Source organism: Coffea eugenioides, unplaced genomic scaffold, assembly GCF_003713205.1.
Source record: "Coffea eugenioides isolate CCC68of unplaced genomic scaffold, Ceug_1.0 ScVebR1_2183;HRSCAF=3171, whole genome shotgun sequence".
Taxonomy (NCBI): domain Eukaryota; kingdom Viridiplantae; phylum Streptophyta; class Magnoliopsida; order Gentianales; family Rubiaceae; genus Coffea; species Coffea eugenioides.
The window spans coordinates 10,263-20,897 of record NW_020862648.1 but is presented as its reverse complement, the minus strand read 5'-3'; the positions used below and the strand labels follow the sequence as shown (position 1 = coordinate 20,897).

Genomic DNA, 10,635 nt, shown 5'->3' with positions numbered 1-10,635 from the left:
TTAATAATTGAGTTCATTTATTTCCTATCTTTCTCCCAGGCTCTGCTGCACTCTAATGAATTGTTATTCATAATATTAAGGTGCTCGACATGCACCAATTTTCCTCATTAATTAAATGCTAGAATCCTGAAAATCCAATAAAATCTCAACCATGACTCAAAAGTTGTCACTATTTAAATTTCGTCTTCCAAACAAGAAAGCACCACCAGCAGTGTGAATTGTGCGATTTTCTCAAGTGATAATACACATGGAAAAAAAAGAACAATTAATTAATTTGTGCTGATTATACACTTTAATTTAAGCAAGTCTCTAGAAACACTGAATTATTGCACCAAGTAGGAGCCTAGAGTAACCTATATACTCATATATGAATTGGTCAAGAAAAGGGGACTGATATAATTGCCCACAAGCTATTCCTTGTCGACAACAATCAGCTGCCTTTGGATCCTTGTTTCTGAGTTGATTTCATTGTTTATTCATTTTTCTAACCGGTTGTTGTCATATTATTAGAAGAAACTATTGCAACGTTATTGCAGTGAATCCCATACCCGGCCTATAAAATGCGAGTTCTACTTGTAATTCCCAACCAAAAAGCGCAAAAAAAATCCTAGAATTTCAAACAAAAAAATGGATTTGGCTAGAAATATTGGTGATCATACTGGTGAGCTTTTTCAAGCACAAGCTCACATATGGAACCATATGTTCAACTTCATAAATTCTATGTCCCTCAAATGTGCAATTCAATTAGGCATTCCAGACGTTATTCACAAACATGGCCAGCCGATGACCCTTGATCAATTGATTGATGCTCTTCCCATCAAGAATGCAAAAGCCCCTTTCGTTTATCTTCTCATGCAGATTTTGATCCACTCAGGCTTCTTCATTGAAGCAAAGATTCCTGGAAATGAGAATGATAATCAAAAGGGTTATCTGCTTACTTCTGCTGCTGAACTCCTTTTAAAGAGTAACCCTTTTAGCATGACGCCGCTTTTACTGTTCACGCTCGATCCCACCTTGACTGATCCATGGCACCATCTCAGCCAGTGGTTTCAGAACAGTGATGAAACCCCATTTTATACTTGCCATGGGAGGTCACTTTACGATCTTGCAAGCCATGAGCCACGGCTTAATCAATTCTTTAACGAAGCAATGGCTAGTGATACCCGGCTGGTTAGTAGCGTGGTGACCAAAGATTGTAAGCATGTTTTTGAGGGTTTGAATTCATTGGTAGATGTTGGAGGTGGAACTGGAACCTTTGCTAAGGCAATTGCTGATGCTTTCCCTCACCTGAAATGCACTGTGCTTGATCTTCCTCATGTTGTTGATGGCTTGGAGAGTAGTAAGAACTTGGCCTATGTTGGAGGTAACATGTTTGAAGCCATTCCTCCTGCAGATGCTGTTTTAATGAAGGTATGAAATCGATGTTGCACGTTTTCTAGTTGACAAATTTTTTTATAGTAGTGTTATTTAGATTTTTTTCCTTATTGCCTGAGATCATAAGATTAAAATTCACCAATTATAAGAAGTGTCAACTTCAAAAGTAAGATTGAGTAGTAGAAATTGAGGTTATGCTTAATCTAAGAACTGCATCAAGAAGAGGGGAAAAAAAAGAACAAAGTTTTAAACGTCAAATTGATTGCGTGTGTTTGGTACTATAAGAGAATAGTTTTGTTTTTGCTTTTTGACGCAAAAAGCTTTAGATGGGGTGCAATGTTTCTAACAAAAATTTTCTTTCATTGTGATATAATTTGCAATCAAGCAGTGGATATTGATTGCTTGGAGCGATGATGAGTGTGTGCAAATACTAAAAAAATGTAAAGAAGCAATTCCTAGCAAGGAAAAAGGAGGCAAAGTGATAATTGTTGAAATGTTCTGCAAAAGCCAGCAGAAAGGGGATGATGATCATGAGGCGATTGAGACCCAACTGTTCTTTGATATGGAAGTGATGGTTCTAGGCAAAGGAAGGCAAAGAAATGAGAAAGATTGGGCGAAACTTTTCACGGAGGCAGGCTTCAGTGACTATAAGATAACTGCAGTATTGGGATTGAGATCTATCATTGAGGTTTATTATTATTAATTAATATGCTTTTTGAAAATGTTGTTTGTGCTAAAGAGCGATGAATCTTTAGTCAGGATGTTCAGAATAAGTTTTATGGCTTTGGAGTGTTTGTTTTACTCACTTATTGGCAATAGACAAATTGCCAAAGTCCAGTCTTGAAGCTGAACGTGGGCGGCTGATCAACTTGGTTCGTGCTTGTATCTTGAACCAGATTTACTCGCGAAGTTCACCGGATTTTCTGGCAATTGGGTATTGAATGAGAAGAGAAAAATTACAGCCGCTTGTATAAATAAATCCCATTTCCTCAGTTGAAGGGCACCAAAGCTCAAGTGAAAGATAGGAAATGAACGAGTTGAATTTTTGAGTGAGTGTTTGAGCAGCTATTCTCAAGAATGAGGCTCAATTATTAGTGTCCAATATAAATTTATTTTGTGTGTTGTTATTAAATATATTTTGAGTGTAATAAAATTGTTCGTTTGCCTCCTTTATATAAAGGATTTAATCCATTGATTTGGTATTAAACCCCACCACAATCCAACACTGGAATGTGTCCAAATCCCAGCCTGGAATTGTCAGGATCAAGCGCTTACCATTGCACCAAAAGCTATAGCTGTTAGCGAAGGCGCAACTTTATTTCCTTAACCACAATGGCAGCGCAAAGCACCGTACCACGCTCGGTCAGCATGAGGGGCTGCACCCCTGGGTGCCACGGGCTGGGCGGTTAGTCCCTTCGAGCCGGGATCTGAGGGATGTTGCTGATTAGGCCAACAATCCCTCCCCCAGCAACAGCCAGGGAGACTCGAACCCGCGACCTCGCTCTGATACCACTTGTCAGGATCAAGCGCTTACCATTGCACCAAAAGCTATAGCTGTTAGCGAAGACGCAACTTTATTTCCTTAACCACAATGGCAGCGCAAAGCACCGTACCACGCTCGGTCAGCATGAGGGGCTGCACCCCTGGGTGCCACGGGCTGGGCGGTTAGTCCCTTCGAGCCGGGATCTGAGGGATGTTGCTGATTAGGCCAACAGGAATGCACAGCAAGCACATTATGTATAAATGGTGTGGAGTTGAGGTAGCTAAGGACAATAACTGTTTCCAACATTGTTGAAGTTGAAGTAGATGCATCGCTTCCACTTTAAATTCAGCCATTACAGCTGAATGTAAGATTTTCAGTTCTTAACTTGCCTAAGTTGTACAACACTTTCTAAACAAAATGTAAATTACTTATTCAATTTCGAAACAATGACATTGTATCTAATTAATATTCGTGTAGATCCATATATGTTTGTAATTTCAAAGTTATGTGACTTGCTTTTGGCTGCACATTATCAAAATTTGCCTTGTTGAGAAAATCTTTCCCATACATCATTTGGGAGGGTGGCACCTGACAGCTGTCCCATACACCTTTCTGGATCTTGCAAATATATTAGTCAACAAAAAGAGTGCGCAGAAGAACTAAATTGAATTGTTATAGCCACTCATGGCCCCAGTTACTAATCACCATGCCTATCCATTCGTGTGGGTCTTATATGCTCTTTAACCATAAGATTGGATGCCTACCTGTTATACCCAAAAAGGAAAACAAAATCAACAGCGAAAAAGTTGGATTTGGGCAGAAATAGTAATGCTAATGAGCTACTTCAAGTTCAAGCTCACATATGGAATCACATATTCAACTTCATAAACTCCATTTCCCTCAAATGTACAATTCAACTCGGCATACCAGACATTATTCACAAGCATGGTAAGCCCATGACCCTGGATGAACTCACCAATGCTCTTCCAATTGGCAATGCAAAAGCCCCCTTTGTCTATCGCCTGATGAGGATTCTAATGCGGTCAGGCTTCTTCATCGAGGCAAAAATTAGTCAGCACGATGATGAGGAAGGTTATATGCTCACTACTTCATCTAAACTTTTATTAAAAGATGAGCCTTTTAGCTTGACGCCATGTTTGATCCTACCTTGATGGATCCATGGTACCACCTTAGCCACTGGTTGCAAAACAACAGTGATGTGAATCCCTTCAAGACTTGTCACATCAGAAGCTTAATAATTTTTTTAACGAAGGAATGGCTTGCGATTCTCAGCTAGTTGGCAGCATTCTGATCAGGGATTGCTAGGATGTTTTTTCAGGGTTGAATTCTTTGGTGGATGTTGGAGGTGGTACTGGAACTTTGGCTAAGGAAATTGCTGATGCTTTTCTTGACTTGAACTGTATGTTACCGATCTTCCTCATGTGGTTGATGGCTTGGTAGCGAATAACAAGAGTTTAGCCTTTGTTGGAGGAGATATGTTTGTAGCTATTCCTCCTGCAGATGATGTTATAATGAAGGTAAGATAACCTTTCCAAGAAGATGGAAGAGATCCATATTCGCCTTTTTGTTGTTAAAAGGCCAGTCTTAGTATTGATTCTAAACACATCTATGTATGCTGCTGATTCATTACAACCATGTCTTTTTGATGTGGTATTCTTGACTAATTTGAATTCTTTGTGATATGAATGTTAATTTAAACAGTGGATATTGCACGATTGGAATGATGAGGAATGTGTACAAATGCTTAGGAAATGCAAAGAAGCAATTCCTAGCAAGGAAAATGGAGGGAAGGTGATAATCATAGACATGGTAGTGAATGACCAGCAAAAGGAAGCTGATGATCATGAGGCAATTGAAAGTCAACTTTTCTTTGATATGCTGATGATGGTGCTTGTCACGGGGTAACAAAGAAATGAGAGAGAGTGGGCAAAACTCTTTTCTGAGGCAGGATTCAATGACTATAAGATAACTCTAGTACTAGGCAGGATTCATTGAGGTTTATTATTAGGAGTAGTGGATTATTTTTGTTAGACATATGTAAGAAGTCAACATGTTTATCTTTTCTTCTTTTACGAATGTTATCTTTTGCGGCATTTTCTTTTCATTTTCAATAAATCAATATTTTCTGCAGAGCTATTCTGTCGGGCAGACCTGTAAGTTACATGCTCAACACTTTCCAAGCACAATCTTGAGTATTTATTTCTTTTCATGGCCCGTCGCAGGGAGAGAAATTGAGGAATCATTCGCTAACCCCAAGAGACAGACTACAGGGTAGATAACTTAGCCCAAAAAGGAGACCCAACATGTAGCCCATTGTGCGTAGGGATGCAATTGAGCTTAATCAAGTCGAACACTCTAGTATTTAAATTTATTTAATTATTTTAATGATTTCAAAATTTTTGTTTAAGTTTGATTTGTTTATTTGTCCTATCGAACTTGAATGAGTTTGACAGGTTGTCGATGCCTGTACAATAATAAAAATAAACCTAATTGCCAATTAAAGTAACCAAAACCCTATTCCAAGTACTGGAATAGGGACTCTAGGTGTGTAATGGGTTACTTGATTCACCATGTTCCCGAAGAGTTTGCTTAATCCGATATACCCGATGGGATGACTTTTACACAAATAATTATTAATTTGTAAACAGGGCAAGTAGGGTCGTATCCTCAGGGACTGGGAATATTTATCTCTTTTGAAATCCAAAGTAACACGAGGGGCTGTTTTTGTATAAAAGATGACAATTAAAACAATTCAACTAAAATGAAATAGCCAACTAAAAATTAAATGACAATTCACTGAAATCAAAGTAATAATAATTAAAGGTCTAACTAAGAAATAACTTCAGCAATGGTTCACCTAATTGATCATCAATGCAAAGACAATTTCAATTATTTACTAATAAATGGGTTATAACTACCAAACAAGCGATGACAGTTAACCCCTCCTTACTGTGTCGGTGATTAAGGTACGCCTGTTAATCACTGCTCTAATTGAGAAATAACCTTAGGTACGCCCATAAGATTTAATTTTTCAATTGCCTTATGTATTAGAGAGGCCCTATTCTAATCAAATAATGCACTACTAGGGTTATTTTAGATTAGCCCGCGTATTCTCCTGACACAATCTAATCATGCCAGTTGTCACTATTTCGAGACAATTAAATAATTACGGATTTAATATCCCAATTGACAATAGATTATTAAATCAACTCATTATCCGGATCCAAGACAATCAATTAATTAAATAACCATAAGCACTGCAATCAGGGAATATGCAAATACCAATAAATAAGTGAAAAAGATAAAATTAAATCGATCTCACAATTTTTAGGCGAAACAAAGCATCTGTTATTTCTTGACTAGACAAAGGGGTTTAGCTCATTATTGACGAGAAAAACCCATACCAAACTGAAGCAATAGTCGCTGCCATTGTCTTGGTAATTGGGAGAATTCAATTCGCTTCAAATAATGAAAGGAAACGAAAACTGCATAGAATGGTTAAATCTTCTATCTAATTCGTACTTTGCGGCTACCTCTACTCCCAAGAGCCTAGAGTCTTAATCAAACTTTGACTTCCACTTCTTCTTTTTCTCTATTCAGCCGCCCCAGACAACACAAATAACCAACTTACAAAGTTGATTTCCTTCCTCTGCTGAAACTCAAATAACCAACTAACAGAATAGTTACGGCTCCCATGTTGCACTTCCAAACACAAGCAGGTGTCGCATGTCTTTCCTGAACTTTCTCGACATGTTAAGGCCTGAGTTGACGTGACCACGTCAAGCAGTATTTATAGTGTGAAATTTGCACCTATTTACCATATTTTGCTCCAACTCTTTGCAATAAGTACAAATGACACAAATGAGTAGAATCTGACAATTAATCTGCATTTAGTGAAGTAATAAGGGAAATTAATTATAAAATAAATGATAAAATCCATGTCGCTTTCATATCTTACTAATACCACTTAAGCAATAGCAAAATTAATTGAAAATTAAAAAAAAAGGTAAGGGATTAGATGGTAATTAGTAGATTAGGTAGGTGAGATGGGAGATTGTAGCCAATTTGAATGCAACTACCAGTTCACAAAGCATAGAATAAGATATTTAGGCTCATTAAATCCTTGGATTAGGGTCTATACCTCAAATGGTTAGCAACTTACCAATTTGCATTAGACTTCAGGATCTCATCAGTTTGTGTTCAACTAACTTGTTTTTATGTACTATTTTTAAATGAAATACAGGGCAAATTGAACACACACTCATTTTTGGTGAGTTCTGATTAAATTAATAGAGTCAAGTGATGTTTATAATTTGAAGTGATTTCATCATATTATTTTCAAAATATAGTTTCTTTGAGCTACGGCTAGAAAACGTGCCCAAAAAACTTAATCGTAATGGCGGCTAATTGATGTCCTATTACCATTCATGACTTGCATACTTTTGGCAATTAGAAATGTACTACATGAATGGCCAAATCTATGTATGGTTTCAATCAATTTTGTTTCGACAAGATACTTTCGTGCACGTGTATATGGTTGTTCATGAAACTATCTAGCCAATTCCAATATTATATAGTGTTCGTGCTAAATCTCTTTGTCAATAAGTTTAATTAAAATTATAAACAGATACTATTACCCCTTCTTTCTTTTTGAATGATTAGTTTGCTACCATAAATAAAAGTGTTTTGAATGATTTACCGATATATGTTTCTTGATCTTTTGATTTGTCTAATATCTCCAAAATTATAGAAGTGTTAGCGTGAGCGTAAAATTGAGTATCATGGATATATACAATATTCCTATATAACGAGGTTTACAATTTGGTACAATTTGAACTTTATTAGCCTCTTCTTCCTTGTCTTCTCTTTTTCGTTTGTATCCAATTGAAAGCATTGAGTGGTCTTTTGTTCGAATACTAATGCTGACACTACTACAAACACTAATCAACAATATTTGACAGTTGATTGCTAATCTCCCGTTGAAATACAAATACTAGTTAATACTTATCATCAATACACGATAGTTTTATATCCATTATTATTTCATTGATATCGGGGAAATTTTATCAAAGAAGAAGAAACCGTAGTTGAATTTGTTCATAATTCTTGCTCCTGTGTTCCGTAAGGAGTCTCTTAATTTATAAGTAATATTTTAATTTGTATCTTTATATGTTTTTCAAGAAGTTAATTCCAAAGGACAATTGCTATTACCAATGTATACCAGATACCCTGGTTATTTCGACTATTGGAATTAATGATGCATACATGCAAAATTACAAACCTTATTGGACAGTGATTCCATGAAATCTTTAGGTGAAACTAGAAATCAGGTAATTGCTAGTTGGATTGTAGACTTTTTATTCATAATATGTTTTCTTTTTATCTTTTTTTAGAAAAATATTGTAATTGGGAAATCAATGTCCGATTGCTGACGTCTTCACAATTTTCAAAGTCTGATCACCTTTGCATGAGCTCATTGTCCATATTTACATTTTTTACTTTAATTTCCATTTATTTTTTAGTTTTTTAGTGATTAGTTGTTTTTTCTTTAATTTTTCATATTCTGTTTTGGGTTTTTCTCCTTTTTTTTTATTCTGGTATATTGTGTTTTTTTTTATTTGTTTATTCATGGAAAATATAACCAAATATTCCTCTTACATAATCCTCATTTTTCTAATTGAAGGTATCCCTATTCTGTCCAAACGGATTGCCCCACGAGCCAACCTTGGGAATGTACTGAAGGTATCATAAACCTCAATTTGTTTATCTGGATGAGATATACCCACATTATATTGTGTTATGTTACTTGATGATGATGATGATTCAGTAAAGTTCAAAATTTTCTATTTGAATTGGATATATATTTTTTAATTTTCTAATGACGATTATACATATTGTCAATCTTTGGTGTTATTCATTTGGATACCTCAAATTTTAATAGATAAATTCAAAAGAATTAATTTTTTTTGTTATAACAATTTTAGGTCCCATTTTAAGATAGAAAGGAATTATTTCTTTTTTTTTTTGTGACGATTTTATGTCCCATTTAACCATATAAGAGAGGAAATTTTTAATGAAAATAAATTTGGGATGTTAAATTTAGACAAAAACATAATAAGACTGAAGTCTGATGATTCTCTTAGTGAAGGATGTCTGTACAAGATAGGTATTTTGGAGATATTAGTCTATGTCTGCTTATCTCACTACAACAAAAATGACCTTTAACTGCATTTAAAGGTGTCAGTATAGATAATTTAAACTGACACTTTACCTTTCTTCACACCTGAGATGAGTGTCGTCCCTTCCAATGTGGGGATAGGCTCGAAGCATCAAAGGTGTCAAGAAAATGATGCTATTATAGCATCCCATCTGCCAACAAAAACTCCTTTTCTTGACAATCGTAAGTGTTTGAATATTGTCGAAGCTGCTGAGCTATGCTGACACTTTTAACTGCCAGGAATTTTTTTTTTAAAATAAAGAAGCAACCTGATTGTGCTTCCTGCCATATATTCTGTCAATCAGATACCCAAAGGACTTGTAAAATTATCCCAAAGAACAGAATGCATGTAGTAATTTAAAAGCAAAAACTAATGCTCAAATATCATTTATTGAACTAAAAGTCAGCAACAAGTACTAACATAGCTAATTGAAACCGGGTTACAGAGATTGGCACATAAACTGGGTTACAGAGATTGGCACATAACAAGTACTATTATAGCATCCATAAACTGGATTACAGAGATTGGCGCATAACTCTGAGGAATGACATGACCAGCTGCTGCAATTGGTGAAAAATCAAGTATTGCATTGCCTTGTGGCATGAGCCTAAAGACGAGGGATGTCCTACAGGGCAAAGTGTACTAATCAGTTGAGAAATTTCTTCAACCTATGACATTCTTGGGCAACTATCAAATTACACTTAAGCACCAATATTGATAGGGTATAATTTGTTAGTAATTTTATTATTAATTTCCCCTTCTATCCCTGACAAATATTGTGTTAATTGTTGATATTTACTCATATTTGGTACTATGACTTAATTTCAGGAATGAAGCAGAAAACTACCAAAAATGAGGGATTTTATGGAGAATATGGAGACTTCTAAGGACTTCAAACCTTGGGCCCTTGAATTGGTGGGGGACCACAAAGCTAGTGAAAGATATTTGGTCATTTGGGCCTTTCAAAGAAAGCAACGTAGAGAGATTTGGACCAAGAAGTAATTTGGAGGCTTTGTCCACATGTGTGGGGACCACAGGAAATAGCTTTTAGGTTTCTTTCTTTTGGCTTTTGAAGGGAAGACGTACAGAAGCAAAAGGGGATCCCTAGTTTTAGTGTAGTTTTTAGTTTAGTTTTAGTTTCTTTTCTTTCTTTCTCTTTCACTGGCCTCTGACACACGCCAGGTGTTTGACAATATTTCCCAATGGGAAAAACACCATTTATCCTTTGCAATCCATGAATTCGTGTGGTGATTTAATTATGCGGCGTGGCTAAGCCTTCCTTCTAGTCAAGGGGACAACTGACGATTTGGTTCGACAATTACTGTGAGATCGAATCTGTTTTAATTATTTTCTTCATTTATTGGTATTTGTATGTTCCTTGATTTTAATTGCTGTGGCTTTGTGTATGATTGATTAGTGCGCAATAATTAATTATTCATATAGGCTATTTTTGCTAAATAGGGGTAATTGAATCCGTAATTGTTCGTTATCTCTATCTCAGTAGCAACTGGCGTAATTGGGTTTATGTCAGGGGAATAT

General features: G+C 35.9%; 1 protein-coding gene and 1 pseudogene across 1 annotated transcript; both read left to right on the top strand.

Annotated features, from left to right (window-relative positions):
* Nucleotides 1-605: 605 nt before the first annotated feature.
* On the top strand, nt 606-2,581 carry LOC113756343 (trans-resveratrol di-O-methyltransferase-like). Its single transcript, XM_027300038.1, has 2 exons — nt 606-1,410; nt 1,763-2,581. The coding sequence occupies exons 1-2, from the start codon at nt 628-630 to the stop codon at nt 2,075-2,077; spliced, it is 1,098 nt and encodes a 365-aa protein (XP_027155839.1). The 5' UTR covers nt 606-627; the 3' UTR covers nt 2,078-2,581.
* Nucleotides 2,582-3,303: 722 nt separating this feature from the next.
* On the top strand, nt 3,304-4,873 carry LOC113756344 (annotated as a pseudogene).
* Nucleotides 4,874-10,635: the final 5,762 nt, after the last annotated feature.